Source organism: Oryza sativa, chromosome 3, assembly GCF_034140825.1.
Source record: "Oryza sativa Japonica Group chromosome 3, ASM3414082v1".
Taxonomy (NCBI): Eukaryota; Viridiplantae; Streptophyta; class Magnoliopsida; order Poales; family Poaceae; genus Oryza; species Oryza sativa.
In genome coordinates, this window is record NC_089037.1 from 33,784,573 (window position 1) to 33,807,235 (window position 22,663).

The 22,663-nt window shown below is 42.3% G+C and overlaps 2 protein-coding genes and 1 long non-coding RNA gene across 4 annotated transcripts; 1 reads left to right on the forward strand and 2 right to left on the reverse strand.

Moving 5' to 3' along the window:
- The first annotated feature begins 1,038 nt into the window (after window positions 1-1,038).
- Window positions 1,039-10,018, forward strand: LOC4334374 (protein argonaute 13-like). The gene is given in 27 exon segments (XM_015775890.3): window positions 1,039-1,144; window positions 1,544-1,749; window positions 1,834-1,969; window positions 2,083-2,216; window positions 2,307-2,416; window positions 2,488-2,594; window positions 3,051-3,189; window positions 3,268-3,384; window positions 3,576-3,683; window positions 3,772-3,843; window positions 4,109-4,228; window positions 4,310-4,475; window positions 4,559-4,680; window positions 4,801-4,907; window positions 4,909-4,939; window positions 5,128-5,267; window positions 5,352-5,414; window positions 5,494-5,557; window positions 5,653-5,788; window positions 5,893-5,966; window positions 6,062-6,156; window positions 6,253-6,284; window positions 6,836-6,966; window positions 7,087-7,319; window positions 7,408-8,215; window positions 8,307-8,465; window positions 9,604-10,018. Coding segments are annotated over 23 exon segments (3,150 nt in total). The 5' UTR covers window positions 1,039-1,144; window positions 1,544-1,749; window positions 1,834-1,969; window positions 2,083-2,194; the 3' UTR covers window positions 8,460-8,465; window positions 9,604-10,018.
- Window positions 10,019-12,012: 1,994 nt separating this feature from the next.
- LOC136355747 (uncharacterized) lies at window positions 12,013-14,126 on the reverse strand. Its single transcript, XR_010740073.1, has 2 exons — window positions 13,965-14,126; window positions 12,013-12,306 (listed from the first exon to the last, which is right to left on the reverse strand). It is a non-coding gene; the product is annotated as an uncharacterized lncRNA (long non-coding RNA).
- Window positions 14,127-16,239: 2,113 nt separating this feature from the next.
- On the reverse strand, window positions 16,240-21,852 carry LOC4334376 (uncharacterized). 2 transcript variants are annotated; one of them, XM_015776536.3, is made up of 6 exons: window positions 20,155-21,852; window positions 19,215-20,008; window positions 18,805-18,876; window positions 17,916-18,026; window positions 17,701-17,796; window positions 16,240-17,064 (listed from the first exon to the last, which is right to left on the reverse strand). In XM_015776536.3, the coding sequence occupies exons 1-2, from the start codon at window positions 21,199-21,201 to the stop codon at window positions 20,003-20,005; spliced, it is 1,053 nt and encodes a 350-aa protein (XP_015632022.1). In that variant the 5' UTR covers window positions 21,202-21,852; the 3' UTR covers window positions 16,240-17,064; window positions 17,701-17,796; window positions 17,916-18,026; window positions 18,805-18,876; window positions 19,215-20,002. The 2 variants fall into 2 exon arrangements, with proteins under 2 accessions (XP_015632022.1, XP_025879778.1); XM_026023993.2 differs by having other exon boundaries at window positions 18,805-20,008.
- Between the last annotated feature and the right edge of the window lie 811 nt (window positions 21,853-22,663).

Consider the following 22,663-nt stretch of genomic DNA (forward strand, 5'->3'; position numbering starts at 1 on the left):
CTGCTTTACAAGTTATTATGTTTCTTTTGTGTGTGAGAGATGGAAGAAGACGACGAAGCCCCTCTGTGCCCGTTCACTACCTCTCGGTTTGACTTTTTTTTTTGTTGTTTTTTGGAGACTGCTCTTTTTGTGTAAGCGGATGTGTTCGCGCGAGCTTCTAGCTGCTTTCTTGTAAGAACATGCTAATCTGTTCTTCATGTAATTAAGCGAAGCCTTTGCGTGAACTTTTACATCAAGTCGTCGTCACTGAACGCCTGGTAGATTCCCTTTTTCTGATCTTCGGCAAACACTCCATCCGAAAGATTGTCGCTGGAATGGTTGCAGAAATAGAGTGGTGATCCACTTTTAAAATATCTGTGAATACATATGTGGCTTTTGGTTCTGTGTTTTCTGCTTTTTTTTTTGGAGTAGCTATATTTATGGCACCATATTTTTCACCAAAAAATAGTCAGCATATATTTACATTGTAAGTCCCTAAATTATATATGTAATTATAGTGTAAGTGCTATATAAGTGCCGTGTAAGTGAATAAATTACATATGTAATTATAGTGTAAGTGCCGTGTAAGTGAATGTAAGTGGGTGGTAATTAGTGTATAAGTACTTTAAAATTCAATATTAATTTGTTTTGGCAATAAAGTGAATGGCAATACCGTGCTCGGTTGGTTAGGAGCTCTGTCTGCGACTTCGAAGGTCTGGGTTCGACTCTCCGTCACGGCGCCTTATGGCGACATATTTTTAGCAAATCTATTTTTTTTGGCATTTTTTTTTTGAAAATTTTAATTGTTGTCTTTGTCGGGATCTCGTTCTTTTTTATTCCATGCGAAAAAAAACCAGTCGTGTTCAACAGTAAGACATCGAGTTATAGACTTGTTCCGATGATTTTTTTTTTGTCCAATAACGTTTTTCAGTCCCTTTCTATGTTTTTGGGCTTTCGAAGATGTCGATTTCTGATTTCTGAGCTGTGGCCCAGTTTATGTGGGCTTTTGTGGGCCTTAGAAGACCCTATATCATCCATCCTTCATGTTCTAACCTAGCTATAATCTTCAACTCTCACTATCCATTCTTCCCTCCCCATTATTCCTCAACGCTTCGCCGGCGATTCCCCTCTAGACTCTAGCGTTCGCCATGGATGCCCGCCCCATGTAAGTGTCGTACCCCGTAGTATAGCAGCGTAGTTCTACCTCTATCGTGATTTGAATGGAGAAGATCAACCTCTATCACCTTTTTTTTGTTGTTTGATTTCTGTTGGTCCTTGATTTAGGTTTCGTTACTTTTGGGCATTCAGTTTTTTTTGGTGGTTTTCGCCTACATTGATTTCCACAATCAATAGGCTCTGATCTGAACGAAACACACTGAATTTTGAGTAGTTTGGTGTGTTAGTGATGGCTAACTGCTCTGATCTAAAATTACTTTGTTATTATGTGATGTTCATCTGTCGAGTTCTTCTTATTTTGCCCTAAGATCTTCTCTGTAAAAAAAAAAAATCTGCCCCTCATGTCCTATAGAAAGGCTGTTTATCTTCCTTTTGGATTATGTTACAGGTTTCAATCAATCCTGAGTCAAAATCAAGAGCAACAAATAGGGAAGTACTCAATGAGCTCATCAAGTTGCATGGGAAGACATCTCTTGGTGGCAAATTGCCTGCTTATGATGGAAGAAAAAGTCTCTATACTGCTGGTTCACTCCCTTTTGAATCGGAGGAGTTTGTGGTTAAGCTAATTGATCCCGAAAAGAAGGATAAAGAAAGGTTTGTATGATGCTAGCTAGATATTTTCGTTCTTATGAATTATGTGTTTTGTAGTCTCAGGTTATTGTTTATTGTCTTCTGCAGGGCGGAGAGGGAGTACAAGATCACAATTCGGATTGCTGGCAGAACAGACTTCTACCACCTCCAGCAGTTTTTGCTTGGAAGACAGAGGGATATGCCCCAAGAAACCATTCAAGTCAGTCATTGATGTTGTCCTCAGGTAGTCGCCATCTTGGAAGTATGATTTTTTTGTTGTGTTTGTTTTGACTTTTGCTTGATTATTTACTGACTAGGGTACTAATAATGCTGTATTGACAACTACTTGTTCTGCAGTTATGTCACAGTGTCCAGATCCTTCTTCTCTACCCAGTTTGGTCACCGGGGTGACATTGGTGAGGGACTTGAGTGTTGGAGAGGTTACTATCAGAGCCTGCGCCCAACACAGATGGGCCTTTCGCTGAATATAGGTACTTACCTGTCAGTTATTGTTTATCAGTTTTCGCTGAATGGAAGTGATCTTTTCAGATACTAACTACTGTTCGGTATGCTTCATTCAGATATATCTGCAACATCATTTTTTAAGCCTGTGACAGTGATCCAATTTGTGGAGGAGTTCCTGAACATACGTGACACCTCAAGACCTTTGTCAGACCGGGATCGTGTGAAGGTAATATTCCTACTGATGGAATTCATAAAATTATGCAATACTGATACTAACTCATTTTTCATGATGTTCAGATAAAGAAAGCATTACGTGGGGTTCGCATTGAAACAAACCACCAAGAGGACCAAATCAGAAGATACAAAATAACAGGGATTACCCCCATTCCTATGAGCCAGCTGATGTACTTATCTTTCCTCTGCTTCTGCTATAATTATCTTTTTGTTTACATGCTGTAAGATACAGCAAATCAATGTAGATTGTTGATGGAATATTTGAAATGTCTTTGTTTATGGATCTTGGGCATGGTAGTACATTAATTGTTTGTGGACTTGTGATAGAAACATTTTAATCCTTTTCAAAGGTTTATGCCTTAGATATCAATTTATGCGCCTTTGATATCCATACTGTCAATGTTGTTAAATGTCCTTCAATGTGCCTTTGATATCTATAAATGCTGTTAAATGTCCTTCAATGTTCTAAATTGATGTGTAAAGGATGATTGCACACTGTCCTGAGAATAGCAGTGCTTTGTCATCCTTTTTTAGGACCTGCATTTTGTTATCATGCTTGTTCACTGTTTTATAGCATGAACATAACTTGTTTTTCTCCAAACTGATGCCTGGTTTGATGTTGTTAGATTTCCTGTTGATGATAATGGGACAAGGAAGACTGTTGTTCAGTACTTCTGGGATAGGTACAATTACAGACTGAAGTATGCTTCTTGGCCCTGCCTACAGTCTGGCAGTGATTCTCGTCCTGTATACTTGCCTATGGAGGTATTGATTCATCATCCATTTACCTCTACCTGAATTGTGCATGCTGTGTGCAGTTTGTTCATGCAAATGTGGTTGCAGGTGTGCAAGATTGTAGAAGGGCAGAGGTACTCCAAGAAGCTTAACAACAAACAGGTGACCAACATCCTTAGAGCAACCTGTCAACGCCCCCAGCAGAGGGAACAGAGAATTCATGAGGTACAATACCATGTAGATGCAGAGCCAAATTTTTATGCTTTTGGATTTTGGCTCACATTTGAATGACCTTCTATTTCTGCACATTTTCTTAGAATAACATATCCGTAGAACATAAGGCTATTTTTTTTCTTGATGAGATAATGAAGATAATATCATATATTTGTATTGACTTCCATTTCATCTTCTATCAGATGGTTCTCCACAACAAGTATACAGATGATAGGTTTGCTCAGGAGTTCGGCATCAAGGTCTGCAATGACCTAGTCTCTGTTCCAGCCCGTGTGCTGCCTCCACCCATGGTACTATATAGGTTTTATTCCATTTCTTTTGTTCGCATTGTTTAAACTTCTGGGAATTTCTAACAACCTTAATCTTTGCGCTTTTCAGTTGAAGTATCATGATTCTGGAAGGGAGAAAACTTGTGCACCCAGTGTTGGACAGTGGAACATGATTAACAAGGTGATGCCTTGCTTTATTATTACAACTCAATTTCTCTCTCAAGTTAATTTTGTATTGCCTTTGTTTGAAAGTGAATTCTAGGTACACTTGCTTAACTTCTTTATGAATTGTTCATTAGCTTTATTTTTTGTTGGAGAGTATCTGAAATTGACAAGCCGGTACTGAAACATAATTTCAGAACCTGTAAAGATACAACTACTTAGCCAACATAATTTACTTTCTGATGTGTTTAAAGGAAGACTCTAATACTTGTTAATTTTTTCAGAAAATGATCAATGGAGGAACTGTGGATAACTGGACATGTCTGAGTTTTTCACGAATGCGTCCAGAGGAGGTACAAAGGTTCTGTGGTGACCTGATTCAGATGTGCAATGCCACTGGAATGGTAACTCCTGCATAGTTACAATGCTATTAAAGCAGTTTAATAATTATATGTGCTGCAATTAACTTTGACTTGACCTTGTAGTCTTTCAATCCAAGACCAGTTGTGGATGTCCGGTCATCAAATCCTAACAATATAGAGAATGCTCTGAGGGATGTTCACAGCAGAACATCAGAACTGCTAGCCAGAGAGGGAAAGGGAGGCCTGCAGCTTTTAATTGTAATTCTGCTTGAAGTTAGTGGTTCTTATGGTATGTATATTGTTGGTTGGGTAATCTAAATTTCCATTCCCTGATTTTTTTTATTAAATGTAGTATATGCATGATTTTTACAGGGAAAATTAAAAGGGTATGTGAGAATGACCTTGGCATTGTATCTCAATGTTGTTTGCCAAGGCATGCCAGCAGGCCGAACAAGCAATATTTGGAAAATGTTGCACTCAAAATCAATGTCAAGGTCTGTAAATCTGCTGGGCTTGTATTTTTTTCCCCTTGAAGTATACCAATTCTGTGGACTTTATCTTGTGTGCTTTTAGTGTTCTCCCCCAGAAATATGACAATTCTGTGCCATAACCAGGTCGGAGGGCGCAACACTGTTCTTGAGCGAGCCTTTATCCGCAATGGCATACCATTTGTGTCAGAAGTCCCAACAATCATCTTTGGTGCTGATGTCACACACTCCACCTGGAGAGGACTCTGCATCATCTATTGCTGCGGTTAGTACATTCCTAGCTAATGGTTCTTCAATTCATTACTTGGTCTATTTGATGCTGTCCTACAATATAAGATCATGGGCTATCCTGTGCATAACTTGATGCAATAGATGAACTATCTTTTTCTTCCCAAAGTTTATTGCTTCGCAGATGCAAACTTTACTGGTATTATTTTCTTTGTGATCATGTAGGTTGTGGCATCAATGGATTGGCCTGAAATCACCAAATACCGAGGTCTGGTCTCTGCTCAATCACATAGACAGGAGATAATAGAAGATCTCTTTAGTGTTGGTAAAGATCCAGTGAAGGTTGTAAATGGTGGGATGATCAGGTAAAATTTGTGGTTAATCTGGTATTGCAATTGTATATTATCGTAGGTTCATCTGGGAACTGACCATTATGCTCTTGTTTACAGGGAGTTCCTTATCGCATTCCGCAAGAAGACTGGCAGAAGGCCTGAGAGGATAATCTTCTATAGGTATGTCCTGCAAATTCTGTTCTGTTCAGTGATATGTCCAGTTAAATGAAATTTGTTGAGTGGTCATTCTCCTCTACAGAGATGGTGTAAGTGAAGGTCAGTTCAGCCGTGTGCTTCTTCATGAAATGGATGCCATCAGAAAGGTGAGCTTCGCATCATGATAAATCTGTCTGTGTTATCTATTCTGGACAAGCCAATTTCATTGTTTTTTCTGAGTTTAATCCTTTTACATTGCAAGGCTTGTGCATCTTTGGAGGAGGGATATCTACCACCTGTCACATTTGTAGTAGTCCAGAAAAGGCATCACACAAGGCTTTTCCCAGAGGTTCATGGGAGGCGAGACATGACTGACAAGAGCGGAAACATCCTTCCTGGTCAGTGTTCTTGTTGGTTGCTACTGAGAACATACGTCTGCTACTTCTTCAGGCATTTGATAATTGGATATATTGTTGTAATCTGTTTCTTTTTGGTCCTGCAGGAACTGTCAAGGACCGCCAGATTTGCCATCCTACAGAGTTCTATTTCTACCTGTGTAGCCATGCTGGCATACAGGTAAACCCATGCTGGAAGCTGTTTGCAGATTGCACAAATTTTTCCAGCCTACAAAATTTTCAGTTAATGTGTGCTGTTGACATTCCTTTTCTCAGGGTACTAGCAGGCCAACTCATTACCATGTCCTTTATGATGAGAACCATTTTACAGCTGATGAACTTCAGACCCTGACCAACAATCTTTGCTATATGTAAGTTCATTTCTCTCTATCTCCACTTAGTTGCTTAGCTCCCTTAGTCTTTCGGCTGCCTCAACTCTGATAATTCCTACTGTTGGCAAAATGCAGCTATGCACGATGCACCCATGCAGTGTCTGTGGGTGAGTCTTCTTTTCTTGCATCTTTGTTTCTTTTTATTTCTGCATCTTCGTAGATATGCTACCTTAACAGATGTATACACTAGTTTCTGTGAATGGTTTTACTGTGAATTGGACTAATCTTATTAGCATATTATTCTCAACAATACAGATTCTTATTTAGCATGTTTGAAATTGGGTCTTTGTTTACTTTAATGCACTCAATCCATCATGTGATATGCTTTTAACGAGAAGTGCACTACTGTCATCTTGTTATGCGCCACCAATGCGTGCGGCTCATTAGCTCAGCCCAGGTGCTGAAGGAAACACGACCTAAGGAACTACAGAAATATTTTCTTTACTTTGTTTTCCTCGCTGCTAATGCACCATCGATGTCATCATGTTAGCTGTTGCTCAACATTTGCTTTTCAAATCCATTGCATTCATATCCTAGCCTCGTCTTTGTGATGCTCCCATATTACTCTCTGGAACTAGCAAATGAACTATAGAAGAAATATTTTCTTTCCCTTGTTTTTTTCGCTGCTGATTGAGTGCTTCTTTTTCTTTCTGTGCAGTCCCACCGGCCTATTATTCTCATCTTGCTGCATCACATGCACACTGCTGCATTAAAGGACATAGTTCAGGTAGTGGCTCAACCCCTGGCAATGAGCATGACATAGTTAAAAATTCTGCTCCAACACTCCAGGTAACTAAGGGACTGTTTTCCTATGTAGTATTTTTTTTTTACTTTAATTCATTTGGGATGCATACATATATTTCAGTTAAAAGAGTGACTAACCAGGGAACTAAATTTCATGCCTCACAGATCCTTGTCAAAGTGCTGGACTTCCAAATAGTTCCACTGACAATGAAACTGAAGTCTTCAGCTGAAGACATTGTAGCTTTAGCTCTATCAAAACATCGCGTCTCTCTGCATGATGTCTATGTCTACCATGGTAGGCGAGTTATTGCCAAGAGCTTGACTCTTGAATCTTTAAAAGCAGACAGGGATTCAACTTTTCTTATAATGCCACGTATGAGGGGTGGATGCAATGATACGTAAGTATATTTTCTTTCATCTATTGCAATAATTATTTTTTTACTTTTGAATTTTGTTCTCTTATGATAGATAAATTTTAAAATGTAGGATTGGCGGTTTCAAGTGCATTCCTTTAGAACAACATATCAGATCATTAGGTGATTCCCTTTTTGAAATCATATGGATACCACCAGATCTGCGAGTGAGCGGGTTCTGTTCATATCTTATCATACTTGGAAAACCAGCAAGAAAAATCATCTGCCAACTTTTAAAGTTGTTGGAGATTATCCATGCTGCCAACAGATTTGCTTCCAGGTTTACAATAGCTGATCTGGTGTTCCTCCCTGATCTGGGTTGTATAGCTTTTAAGAAAGGAGTAAAAATAAGGTGGAACCTCAGGAGAGAGGAGTACAAACTCAACATGGGTGATGTAGCTAGCATAATTAGCTGCTGGTTCAGGTTTAACCGCAGGAAGCTTGAAGCGCTGGAAGCAGGGATCCATGAGCTTCGTCCTGGCCAAGGTGACTCTCCAATGTTTGTTGATATATTAGTTAAGGATCTTAGAAGCCCCACACATGAGACTGGTCTCAGTGCCAATTATAGAGGTTTCTACAAAAATTGTAGTGCTCTGAGATCTTGTTCGGCCCACATGAATTTGTTCACCTCTTTGGACATTCGTAAGGACTTCATGGTTGGTTCTGCTGATTGGGGTAATTTTGTCAAGGCTTTGGGTGATATCAAACTTCCAGGCTGGTATCGTACTGCTATGCGATCACCTGAAATGAGGAAAGTACTCTTCTTTGAGTTTAATGATCCACATACTGGGGAGTTACGAGGCAAAAGATATCGTGCCTTATCAGTTTTTTCATGGCTTGAATTTGCGCGGATATTTATTAAGCACATGAAGAAAGGGCTGGTAAAATCACTAACCTCATACATGTTTTAGTATAGACTTTTATTTGATGGTTTTACTTGATGGTTCTAATATAGACTTTTATTTTTTGAAGTGTACCGATAAACAGGCAACAGCACTTCTCTGTGTGATATTCTCGAATATTGTACCTGTTGTGGAGAAGAAACTTACTTACAGTTACAGGCCACCAGCTAAGGAGAAGAGCAATGAAAGCTTTACAGTTGAAGAAATCCTGGACCCATCATAGTCATAGGTATGAAGTGCAGCTTGTTTCTTTGTTTTCCTTGCATGCATGTCCAGTAATTGTTCTGTTTGCTGCTCCTAGATTCTGCAAGTTATATATATACGTATGTATATACTAATGCATCTGGGGATAAAGCGAGCATACATTTTCTGTTGGACACTATACATGAATGTAGGTGACATAGAATGATTTATATATCCACTGTCCAACAAGAAAAGTGAGTTGGTTTATATATCTACTTTCCAAGATGATAGCAAAAATGCAATTAGAGTTTTGCAAACTTTGTAATCAGAGAAACAACCAATCACATCCTGTGTGATTACCCTTTGGTTTGCTTTGCTTGGAGTGTAATTAGGGATATATGTGGATTAGGGATACCCTTGCAGTATAGGCAACAAACTCAATGTATACACTATGTGGATTAGGGATATGTATGTTAATATAAAACTAACAGAGGAAAAAGCTACTGTGTTGCAGTATAGACAACAAAGCTACTGTGACAATATAAAATTAGCAGAGGAATACATTCCCTTTCTTACTCTTAATATACATCGGCCGGCTATTCGCCGGCCCGGCGAAAAAAAAAATTAGCAGAGGAAAAAGATTAGTTAGAATGGACTTTGACAAAAAAAAAGGGGAGTTTAGCGTGAAATCCTTTTACAAAGCTATTAAAATGCAGGCGGTAGCCTCTGATATAACAGGAATGTATAAAAAGGTGTGGAAAATTAAGGTCCCATTGAAGATTAGAACTTTCATTTGGTTAATGATAAAAAAACAGCATCCTGACCAAAGATAACTTGAGGAAAAGGGGATTGAAGAAAGGAAACGATAATTGTCAATTCTGTGGAAAAAAAAAAGAAACGATACAGCAGTTATTTTTTGAATGTCCTATGGCAAGATTCAATTGAAATGTGGTGATTTGTGCTTTCAATTTAAAACCAGTTAAAGATCTGAAGCATATGCTTTGGGTTGATGGGCACTGAATGGTGATACAATGACATAGCTATTGTTAGTTGGAATTGCTGCTATTCTTTGGGCAATTTGGAAGGCCAGAAATATTGCTTGTTTTAACCAAATACTTCCCATTGATCCCACTGAAATTATTTTATGTGCTTGTAATTGGATTTCAACTTGGTCTGTTTTACAGATGTCGGAGGAAAGACAGAATGTTGCTGTAAGCTACAAATCTCAGTATGGTTGGAGGATGACTCTGCAAAGGTTGGAGTATGTATGACAAAGCGCGAAGAAAAAGCTTTCAAGGAAAGGGTTTCTGAAGTTTTTATTGGTTTGAACAGATCCTGGAAATGAATTCATATGGATGGGGAGCTATATCAGTTGTAGAAGTTCTTTTTTTCCTTAAGTTTTCTGTGTTTGTCAGTTTAGCCTGGTAGTGATAGACTGATAGATCCTGATGATGTAGCTGTGTGTTAGTTTGAACGATTTTCTGTTTTTAAGCTTTTTGTTCGATGCCCTGGAACTGTCCAGGCATGAGTGACCTTGTAGAAACTTTCACATTTCTTTTAATAGAAATGGAGGGGTATTGCCCTTTTGATAAAGAAAAAGGGATATAATATGTTGGGCTGGTATTCCTGTTGATTTCAATTATTCTTTTTATAGGGCAAGCAAGGGTTAAATATGGTAAAGGTCAAGTAGTTGCTTTGTTAGCTGTCGTGACTTGAAGCTTATGATTGATTTTTTTTGACGCAAATCGAAATATTCTGTTTGACGCAATGATTGATTTGAAATGATGTGTTTTTTAGCAACAAATTCCTTTTCAAACTTTTGACTTTGGTTTTTCGTGTATTTTCTCTACAGATGCAGTGGAAGATGATTGAATGTCTTCCTGGAACATGTGCAAGAAATTGTTAATCATCTGCACCCCTCAAGGACTGAGTGTTGGTTAAAAGTAGTTGTTCCCTGCCTCCCTGGGAGTTAGGGCTTTAGTAGAGTTTAGCGTTACTAGTTCTCAGGAGGAATGATGTCCAGTGCCTTTCGTTAAGAGTTGTGTAGAAACTGAGGTGGTCGAGTAATCTTCTCTGCTGAGCGTTTTCGTTTTTTAGCTGGAGTACCCAGCCTAAACTTGGTTTCCCTTTAAAGCTGGCAATACAAGCTGACTCTGTTTCCGTTTAAAGCTGCCAATACAAAGCTGACTCCGTTCAAGTTTTCAAACCCAATTGGGTTTGAAAACTTGAACATCGAACAACTGAACATTTGCATCATGATTTTAGCAGCTATCAGTTGGCATTTGTGGACTGAGTGAGATGATTTTGTCTTTGAAAATATCCTTTTTAAACCACCTATGCAAGTGATACATTAGATTTCTTTTCTACAGCGATGGAAGTCTTTGCAGAGAGGAGAAGACCGGAGCAGGTTAGAAGTTAGAACAACTAGTTGAAGAATTCCTGCTAAAGTATTGCTTCAAAAAAAAAAAAAGAATCCTGCTGAAGATGAGAGTTGAGACATGCCGACGTGCGGCCCGTAGATATCTAATACTACTAGTTCTCTTTTGTTTAGATCCTACTATTTGAGACTGATGATGTCTGGACTTGTGTGTGGTACTCCCTTCGTCCCATAAAAATTGCATTTCTAGCTCCAAGGCTTTGTCCCACAAAAATTGTATTTCTAGCCATGTGAGGCCCAACCAATTGATTCATCTATATAAGTTTTCTTCCATCCCACATAATTTGGGCTGCTAATGCTTGTAATTTTATTAAGTATGCTAATTATATGTGTTAATTCTCTCAAATTCTTTTTAATCATTTGTATATATGGAATGTGTGCATGTAGTGGGTTCATTAAATAAGGTTATCATGGTCATTTTCCAATCCTACTATTTTGTCCTAAATTAGCTAGAAATGCAATTTTTATGGGACGGAGGTAGTAACTGGTTTGATGCTTTGGTAGATGCTAGTTAGGAGGTGGTCTTTTGCAAGGGCTGTTCCTTTTTCCTTTAGGCCTTGTTCACTTAATTCAGGGAGGAGATTTATTCCGTACCTCGATATTGTAGTATAGAATTATTCCCCCTCAATCTCCTCCAAACCGAAAAAAGCCTCAGAGGTATTCCTCGAAATGACGTGTCCACGTGTGTGTAACTGTGTATGTCTAAACTCTAAAGCTTGTTCGGCAGCAACAGAAAATTTCCTAGGGAGATTCACCCCAGAGGGGGGTTTGGGTTTCTCCCGCCACCCAATCCCCTTCCAGTTCCCCTCCACCATGGGATGTTTGTTTGGATCAAGGGGATTGGTGGGATAATTCCTAACTAAACATTAAAATTTGAACACTTCACACAAGGCTTAAAGATACGCTACAGGAAATTTCATGATATTGTACAGAATTTTCAAAATCCATTTTTCTTGAGAAATCAAAATCCAAAGGCCTTGTCCGTTTCCTTGGGTTTCAATCCCCAAGGGGAATCTATCCAGGGAGGGAGTGAGTGAATCCCTCCCATATCACTCAATCCCATTGGGGTTTGAATCCCTTGCATGATCCTAATCCCTCTCCTAAATCCCATGTTCGTTTTGACTGGGATTTCATACAAAACAAAGCAGCAGTATACTAGTTGCGTTTGAGCTATTTGTATGCATCAGATCATGAAAAACATTAAGAAAAAGAAAGCCTGTTCTGTACACTGCAAGTAAGCACTGCTGAATCAAAAGAGCTCAAAAACATGGTTGTCACCGTAGCATAAACGGCAAGTGATGTCACATGTGTCCACTCACTACAATCAGTAAATCACATAAACAATGATGAATTCATCAATTTTACTCATGTCTTCAGGCCATCTTCATGCCATCACCTCAGCATAAGAAATCTTGCTGGGGCTTTGCATGATGGCAGATTGCCAGACTCCCTGCAACACATAATGAATTCGAAGACAAATTAGAAGGGTGAAAGCCTCCTACCAAATATATGCAGAAGATATCTCGATCATCATTATACAGCTGTGTTCGTTTCAGCCCACTCCCAACCCCTCTCCCTCGTTATCCGCGTGCACGCTTTTCAAACTACTAAACGGTGCGTTTTTTGCAAAAAGTTTATATATGAAAGTTGCTTAAAAAATTAAAATTAATCCATTTTTGAAAAAAATAGCTAATACTTAATTAATCACACACTAATGGACCGCTCCATTTTCCGTGCGGGGAGATGGGTTCCCAACCCCAGTAACCGAACACAGCCTGAAAAAGAAAGGAAAGTTCTTGATTTCAGCGGGTAAATTTTATGTTCAAAGAGAATCAATAGCATACAGGAAAAACAATAGCTCGTATTACTAAAGATGCATGCTAACTACTCAAGAGTAACCCCCCCCCCCCCCCCCCCCCCCCCGCGGAGGCAGTGACAAAAGTATGAAATATAGTGGTTAAATATAGCCAAGGGATAAACATTAAATTGAGCATATAAACATCACATATCATATACTTGTTGCCCTTAGCTGAGCTGACGGCTCTAATGAACTTCAAAAATCCATATTTGACTTTGGTTGTACTGCGTATACTTGCATATGTCACTATAATTACAAGTTGATACATGTATGCATTCCTTGTCAGACTCTGCTATCTAGCTTGATCAATCAGCATGCCTAGCTTGTGCATAGAATAGAAAAGTTGGATTCATCAACACTCTATTCAGCAATAGATGCATAATGAATAAAATCCGTTCAAAATGACAGTCCAACCGAGTCTGACAAACGAGTGATTGTAGCTTGCAACTGTATTCTGGAATCAACTACAAGTGAAAATCAAAATATCTGAACGACAGTAGTTGTGCGCGCTTGTGCAACAAAAGGAGTATCACGGACCAACCTTTTCCCTTCTAAGTTTATTGGCCATGAGTAAAATTAAAGCAAGAAAATCTACAAACGAAACTTATGTGCATCGTACTATGCTAAATACCGAATATCGCGAATTCAGAGTTCAGAGAAGAACACAAGAAACATAGTGTGTATAGTGAATGCAGCTTGACAGAGATGTCAATATGACTGAATGAAAGCAATCTTTTATGTTCTTGTGTTGCGGTTACAAACTGTTTATGCTCTGAGGCCAATAAAATTGTAGCAGTAAATCTTTTTGCTACGTTTTACAACATTTTTGCTCCTTCCATGGTTACTTCAGTAGTTCAATTCATGGATTGCTGATGATCCATAGCTCATCTGACACACAACTATACCACTTTAGTTTTTAGGAATGCTACGATGGGCTCATAAAGTCCAGGAATCATCCGAATATGACACACAATTATGACACTACTATGCTAGATACTGGAATTTCAGAGTTCAAATTTCTGACCAAGAACACAAGAAGAAGAAGAAAAAAAACAGCACCAAGAACTGCAACTCAGGCCTCCCACTCCTCCAATTCATTGCAAGCTATACCTCCTTATCCTTTCCGCTCACTCCTCCTCCTGTTTGGTGCTCGCCACCGACCGCCGCCGCCACGCGTGAGGTGGGGATTTAATGGCATCAAGGAACCCTAACCATAGGACGAAGGAGAGATGAGGGGAGTAGAGATTTACCGGCGAGAACGTGGTCACCAAAGGGGACTGCCGCCGGAGGGGGGGGCATCGCGGCGCCGTCGCCTTCGTGTCCGAGTCGCGCGGCCGCTACAGCCACCACTGCGTCGCCCTGAGCGCTCGCACCCCGTCGCGGGGGTTTCTTGAATTCTTCCCACACGTCTTGAGTGGGAAGACGCCGGGATGGGCCTGGTTAGAATCCCGACCAGGCTGAACCGAACACCATTTTTTCTGTGGGCCTGGATTAATTCCGTGTGGGGGATGATGGAAAAAGTACACCGAAGGTCCCTCAACTTGTCATCGAATTACAAAATCATCCTCCAACCGCAAAACCAGATATAGGACATCCTTCAACTTACAAAACCGTTCACTTTAGGTCCTTCGGTGGTTTTGACCCCGGTTTCGTCCGATGTGGTGGTTGAGTCAGCATGGGACCCACGTGGGCCCCACATGTCAGGGTGTACAGTCAGCACCTCTCTTCCCCCCTTCTCCCCCTTCCTCATCTCTCTCTCTCTCTTCCCCTTTACAGGATGCCCGCCGGGTGGGGAGCTCGTCGGGGCAAGGTGGGAGAGGACATCCGGCGGGCCGGTGATGCGGCGGCGGTGTCGTCGACGATGCGGGAGAAGGGAGAGCGTCACCGGCTCACCGCGCGTGCGACCTCGGGGTCGAGCCGTCAGAGAGGCTCGGGCGGTGGCGGCGAGGACGCCAAGGCGCGGGACTCCGGGTGGCGGCGGCGGCGTACGACGCGCCGCGTGTGCCGGTTTGGGACCGATTAGAGGAGCAGAGAGGATTAGGGCCAGGCCGTCATCTCCCGACGACGGCGGCGAGGCAAAGGAAGGGTGGCGCGGCGAGGAGGGCTCGACGAAGAAGATGAGGAGCGTGACGCTGCAGGAGGCCATGGCGGGGCTCCCGGAGCACGGCGACAGCCGCGTGAGGTACAGCGACGCGTGGCGGCGGGCAAACGAGGGCGGCGAAGGCGAGCCCGCAGCAGCGGTGGCTAAGGAAACAGCGGAGACGCGGTTGAGGAGTGGACGGCGACGGGCGGGAGCAGGCCGACGGCGGCAAGGGAGTTGGGCGCGACATCAAGCGATGCAGTGGAAGGCGTCGGCGGTGAGCCGCCTCGTCCCCGCTGCTCATCGTCGTCGGTGGAAGGCGTCGGTGGTGAGCCGGAGATCTCTCGACGCCGCCATCGCTGTCGCCTAACCCCGCCGCCACCGCCGCTGCCCACTCCTACGCCATTCCCTTGACGGGGAAGCGAGGGAACGAGGAAGAAGATGAGCGTGGCGCTGCAGGAGGACATGGCGGGGTTCCCGGAGGTACGGTCGTGGTGCCTCCCTCCTCCTCTCCGCTCTGCTCTGCCAGCCACCGCGCGCTCGCAGGCCGCCTCCGCCCTCCGCCACGCACTTGCCCGCCGCGCCCTCACACGATGCCTCCGCCGGCCCCCGCTCGCTGCTACCCGTTGCTACTCCCCTGCGGCAGAGAGAATAAAATAAAGAAGAGACAGAGCTACTCCCCTGCTCAGCTCCGCGTCACTGCCATCGCCGCCCCCGCCGCTGCGGCGTCGCTGGTCGCCGAAAATCCTCTCCCGCCACGCCCCATGTCCCCATCGGTCTCCTCCCCACCCGTCGGCCGATCTACGAGAGAAAAGTGAGAGACAGAAGAGGAAGGGAGAGAAGGGGAAAGAAGGAGGTGCTGACTGTACAGCCTGACATGTGGGGCCTACGTGGGTCCCACGCTGACTCAGCCGCCACGTCGAACGAAATCGGGGTTAAAACCACCGAAGGATCTAAAGTGAACGGTTTTGTAAGTTGAGGGATGTCCTATATCTGGTTTTGCGGTTGGAGGATGATTTTGTAATTCGATGACAAGTTGAGGGACCTTCGGTGTACTTCATGGGGTTCCAGCCCAATCCCGGCCGTTCCCGGCCCAACCGAACAAGGCGAAGAGTAAATCATGTCCAGCTGTGCGCGGCGCCGCACGTTTCTTTCTAGTATTGGGATTAGGGTGAGAGACGAGGGCTCTAGGAGAGGTGGCGGACACACGAACGGCTCCGATCGGCTGGGGCTGTCAGATCGGAGGGCTGACGCAAGGGGAGAGAGAACTGTTGCACTGTAGCTATGTGGAGGCCTCTCGTGAGCCTTGCACCGTTCGCAGGAAAACTAGAGGTTTAACTAGAAAGGACCTCGCGCATTGCCGCGGGAAGCTGGAAAACACTGTTTGAGCATATAATCATATGATTATATGTACAGAATTCACCAACTCGTAATATGTATAGACATAAGAAAAAAAAATCAGCATATCGCTTGAGATTACATAATGGCAGAACCAAGTCAACTTCATCGTGATTACAAAATAGTAGAACCACCAACTCAACTTCAGGTAGATCCCAGTTACAATATAGACCCATGTTAAAATGACAATAGTAGCACACAACTATTACAAGCTCAGATTCCTTTTTAAGTTAACATACGTAGCAGATAGTAAACCACATGCATCAAACCATAAACTCTACTAAAAGAAAGTCATGAAAAAAGGCGATCAATTATATATGTAGAAATTCAAATAATCTGGGACAAACTAACCATTATTTAATCAACAAAAGAGTGGTTGAATCAAATAAAATATGCTAGTTAGACTTAGTTTCCAAGCCAATGGGTGTGTAAAATATACTGCAGAATATATATGGCCTGTCAAGTTAAGTTTGAAATATTTTCTCGTACACAATTGAAAGCAACAATTGTAACGATAGAAATCCAACAAAACAACTCCAACTCATTCTCAACCAATACAATTAACTAAAAACCTAAACTGCTATATTATTGTCATGGTATACCAAACGTAAATTAGAAAAATTTTAAAATATCATAATCCCTTTATGTCGAAATGCAATTTAAATCTTAAGATATAAATGCAATGGTAATATAATATGGTTAGAGGTAACAACCACCATGGCATTTGTGTAGATCAAAAGCTCGTGTATCAGTAACATCCCCAACAAACATTTGACAATGACAACGGTAAGAAAAATAGAACATACGCAGACCATTATTTATCTTGAACTGAAGATCAATGCACCGAATGGAAATATTGCCAATATAAGCACCTGATGAAATTTGAACAGAATCAATCCATCATTTGGGAGAAAACGTTTTACTAAAATGGACATGTGAGACCTAATCAATCCTATAACTATAAACAACCAATTCACTAAAAAAATATTTTCATGTGTCAAAAACTTCATTAGTAATATCCAATAGACGAAGACCCTATTTCATACTCCGATGGATAATATTTGGAATGGATTGACAATATTTTATGAAATGGCAACAGCAAAGGTAACACCAGATGCAGATGTGTGGCTTACTATTTACTACTGGAAAGTAAATGAATATGTGAGTAAAAGTATACCATTGGAAGTCTTATGCTGGACAAGATTATGCAAAACAAATAAACTAATGTCATCAGGATACATTTTTTACATGCCTGTGCAGTGGTTGCAATGTCTAAGCATGGCACTTCTAATAAAATGGATAGAAATGATCAGTTGTGTCATAAAGTAAATGAGAGGACCGTTCATAGCATGTGTGATCTTGTCCTTATTATGAGCCAACAAAATAAAATTTTGAATGTAGCGTAGCATGCTACACATGATATCGTCCAAGAAGGGCATGAGATATGCTATGCAAGCATAAAGTAAGGCATGAAGAGCCAACAGCTTAAAAGTTGCACTGGGACATACCAATTGGACTGGTATATAGACACTGTGGCATTGATCGCCTTGAAGACAAACGGAAATATGTAGCGAACTCATCATCGCTAGCTAGTAGAGGTGCACCTGCCAAAACAGGTGTGTATAACTTATAAGCTTTTGGAATTGGAGAAAACAATACACAGATCACAGAACTGGAGGCCTTTACACATGGCACTCAAGAGTCAAGACAATAGAGCACTAACTTGGAACCAAGCTAGCAGAGATGACTCAGTTGTGCGTACGATATCGATATCGGTTTGGCGATGGTCTTCCAGAATGTGCAGGCATTGGTTAAAGCAGTACACCAATCACGGCTGAAGCAAGAAACAGGAAGGAATCACATCTAGACATGCCCACAAAGAAAAGGCAAACATTGAAAGGCAGTTCAAGCATTGAATCTCAAGCCACCCTATCATTATGTTTTCGAAGAAATGGGTGATTGAGTATGAAACTAAGGGATTAGTTCACAATTAAGCTGAGGTATCAGCTGTACAACTAAAAAAAAATGTGTGCCATGCCAACGTAGGAAGGGGGAAAACAAAGAAAGAACTTGGTATGTAGAAGCAAAGTTGGCATGCATATTAGAATGCAGATAACAGATCAACACAAAGAGTGATTAACAGATCAACACAAAGAGTGATAGATATAAGTGTTAAAATCAATTAAGTGACAGTATTAAGGAGAACACATGGCAGATTGCATTATGGTTAAGACAACTGTGGTGAGTTCAGAAAAGAATTGATCAAAATGCTGGCATCAAAAGGCAGCAGCAAAGAAGTTGTATAGACTATAATAGTGTGAAATTCCTTCTCCCTAGGATGGAAAGAGCAGTTGATCACCCTAACTATCTAGTAAGCACTCCAATGACAAAACAAACTGTACACCAGATGGGTGTAATAGACTACTAAATATTTGTAGATGATGAAGATCCTTTTCAAGTGTTGCTTCAATGCAAATTTGTGTCTAATGGCTCAAGTTGTGCTGAAATAACGTAGGCAAACATTCCCAAAACTACAGCTGGTTCAATTTTGCATAACAAAGTAGCATTCACCATGGTGGGAATCTGAGAAGGAAAAGGAAACAGGAACATACAGTTATTTCTGGTTTCAATAGTAGCCATTATATTCATGGAAGGTAGACCCCAAAACCTGTAAGACTTCAAAACTATAAAGATTGTCAGAAGGTTATCAGCTTATCATCAGAAGTAATGCTCGAGTGATGAGGTGAAAAAAATCTTGAAAGTCAAAACAGGGATTCACAATTTCCCACTAAAAATATTATGTATTACGAGAAAGCTCAATTGGAACGTGGCACCTTCCGCTGTAATTCTTCAGTAAAGGAGAATCAAAAGGAATCTAATAAAGGTTAATGGAAGGAATGCACAGATCAAGTCCATACATGATACATCAAATCCGGCTAATCGAGTGCATGGCTCAAAGTCCATACTTAATAGATCATGACTACACCAGGACCCACTCATGCATGGAGATATCGAATCTTACACGGTAAAATGGAGGCAGTGTTAACCTTGAACTGAATAAAAGCAAGGTAAACCGGAGCATGCAGATCGTTGCCAAAGGAGGGGAAAGCAAGGGCGCTGCTGCCGATCTTCTTGGACGCCACCTCAGACCTGCACACAGTGCTCATGGAGAAGAAAGGGAGCCAAGGGCGCCGCTGCTAAGAAAGGCGACGAAAGAAGCCGTGGCGGCGGAAGATGCGGCTGTGCGAGCGATTTCTGCGACGAGAGACGAGGATCGAACATGGCACGACGATTTCTGTGAGGGAGGATGGGGATCGACCATGGCGGATGGGAGGGGATCGATCTTGGCGATGTAGTGGCGTGCTTGCGTGGACTGGAAGAGATGACAGGATAAACACGGAATGGAAGAGGAAGAAACAGGGGCAAAATGGGAAAGAGGGCAGGCAGTCCGCACGGACGGCCAGATTGCGCACAGAGCTCATGATCAGACCAACGACAATGGTAGACTGTAGCTGGGAACAGTGTAACAGTAGCATGGGCAAATTGTAGGTAGGATTATTATGTTCTATAGATTAACATACCACAACCGGCTGACGGCCAGCGCCATAAATTAACATATCAGTACTAAGAACAGATGATAGAACAAGTGTAACAGCTAACAAAGTGTTCCCACATAAAAGACCAAGATGTGTGTCAACTACTATTAGCTTCCCTTTCAAAATTTCCCTTTCAAAATGGTCACCAGCAGCCTCCCTTCCAAATTGCTACAGTTGCCCAACAGTCCCAATCCACCTCCAGATTGCAGTCCCTTCATACCTGTCAAACAAAATAAGAACATAGACTTAGATGAATAATAGTACTATGCTATGTTGAGTTGTTGATTGAACATAGACTTCACACATATTCAACAATTATGAATTGAATGGTTCAAGTGAACCAGAATTTGGAAGCAGTGTAATTACCAAACCAGTTGCAGGGCCGAACTGATAACAGCCTGACATACTTTGGGATACAACTGAGCTTAGCACATCTCTGTCATAAAGAGTATCATGAGGGAGGTAACTTATGAAATCAGAGCCACCGACGACTGGCGCCAAACTGCATGCAGAAGGGAGGGGTGCAGACGACACGATTCTCCCACAGCTCATGTCAACCTGAAGTAAGTAGTAAGCACCGACTGGGAAGGCGATCCCATCCCGATCTTGGTTGAACTCGCCTAACATGAAGTAGATGATATGTTCCTCTAGCGAGCTCAGGATGGGGTACATTGGTGTCATACTCATCGGCAGGTTTGCATTACAAAATTCTTGTTGATTCCACAACTCCTTTAGACTGATCTCATATTCTTTCACCCAAGTGTTACTCTTCAGCAGCAGCCTCCATAATGTCACATAGCGATCCCCGGGATTGATGTACTCAAGGAATCCATCGATGGAGATGAATCGGATGGATCCCCCAGCATAACCCATGGTGCGATAAACTTCTGGTGCTGCCACCTGCCCTGTGTACCGGACATCAGCTTGATATCCCATAGGAAGATTGATGAAGCTGAAGTCCACCCGATCAACCTTGTCGGAGAGTAGGTCATCACAAGAGCAAAACAGTACGCCGCACAGGAGATCCGCCCAAAAACCATGTCCCTCAAACGAGAAAGTCAGGTCGGCTACGAACGAGCTCTCATCGTCCAGCCACTGGTTGGGTAGGTTGGCCGTCTTGGTCAGCTCCCACGGCGAAGAGGACGACGAAGGCCACAGGAGAAGGACATCTTGCCAGTTGATGTCGTTGTCGCCGTCGTCTTCTCCACCGGCGAACTCCACCTTCTTGGCCTTGCCCAGGAAGACGTCTTCTCCGGTGAGAACGTCTTCCTCGTCTCCAGTGAGAACGTCTTCCTCAGCGAACTCCGGCATCTTCCCCTTGCCCTTGGCGTCGTCCCCGCCGGAACTTGGCGTCGTCCTCGCCGGCGAACTTGGGCATCTTGGCCATGAGAACCAGTGCGTACGACTGGTCATTATAGCCGGGGTGGCGGCGCGCGATGAGAAGTCGTGTGGTACGGCTGACCTCACAGCAGGAAGGTTCACAAGGGATCATGGAGAGCACCTTGCCAATTGTGTCATAGATGATGTAGGCGCTACAAGGAGCTTGAGGCAGGTCAGATGTGAAAACCACAATGTTCTTGTCGACGGCGTGGACGAAGGGAAACAATCTCTCTCCACTGCTGCTCTCTCCTCCTCTCAGGGAGAAAGAGGAGAGTTTTGGGGCATCGGCGATGCGCGCTTCCAGATCCAGACACCACACCAACGATTCGGCGTCGAAGCCGGCTTGGACGTTGTCGCCCAAGGCATCGAACCCCCACGCGTGACGGCTTTTGGTAGCCAAGCGCAGGCACCGCAAGGGTGGTCTCTGATCTGCGTAGGCGGCGGCGTCACGGCTCGCGTCGCCGTCCAGCACGGACCAGGAAGGGAAAAGCGGAGACATGGTGGTGGAGGAGGCGGCGGAGGGGAGGGAGAAGGCGGCGGCGAACGCAAGGGCAAGGGGGGATTGGGAAGAGGGATCGATCTCGTCGTCTCGATCTGTAAGCGCCGTCGGAATCGTCGGATGAAGGACGACACGGATCGATGTGATTAATTAGACGGCGGATGCGTAGCTACAACAAACACAATGCGAGAATACGGCGTGGATTGCCTGTTTTGGTTCGAGAACGGCACTCCAGAGACTCCGCGGGTGCCACGCTGGTGGGTGCGGGTCAGATTGTATAAGTTAGCGTGGGAATTTTTTTAAACAAATTTCTTATACGATTCATTCTGTATTATCAAAAGTGAGCGATCTTCAGAACCGACTTAAATACGGATATGTATTTCTAAAAGCAAACGAACTTAAAAACCGACTTATACACGGATGACGTACCAAAATACCGGCAAAAACATCTTCTATCTATCTATCTATTATATTACTAGTAAAATGCCCGTGCTTCGCTACGGGTAAAAAGAACGTTTAAATGTAATAAATATTTCAAGAACGGATATAAAACACTGTCCCATTTTGATATACTCATATTGTCATAACGCGCTCTCTATCAACTCTCACATGGCAAGCGCATGATATTATTTACAAAATTGAGATGGTGCTTGGACTGTAAAATATCGTGTTTTGCGGATGACGGAAAGAAAATAATTACTTACTTAAAATTATTGATTTTTGAATTATCCGTTATTGTTCGTATATTGTCTGCATTATGCACCACACACAATATCCGTGGATCCACATAGTTGCCTCGTGTTGCAATAGATAAAAACTAAATTAAATTTATGTTGACGTAAAAATTAAACTATATATCATAATTATGAAAGCTAATGGCATAGCCAAATTATGAAAATCAGTGTTATTATTTTTTCAATGGGAGTATTGTTTTCCATTTATAAATCACATTGTCAAATATCGAAAAAAATAAGAAGCAGATTAGACGTAGAGAAA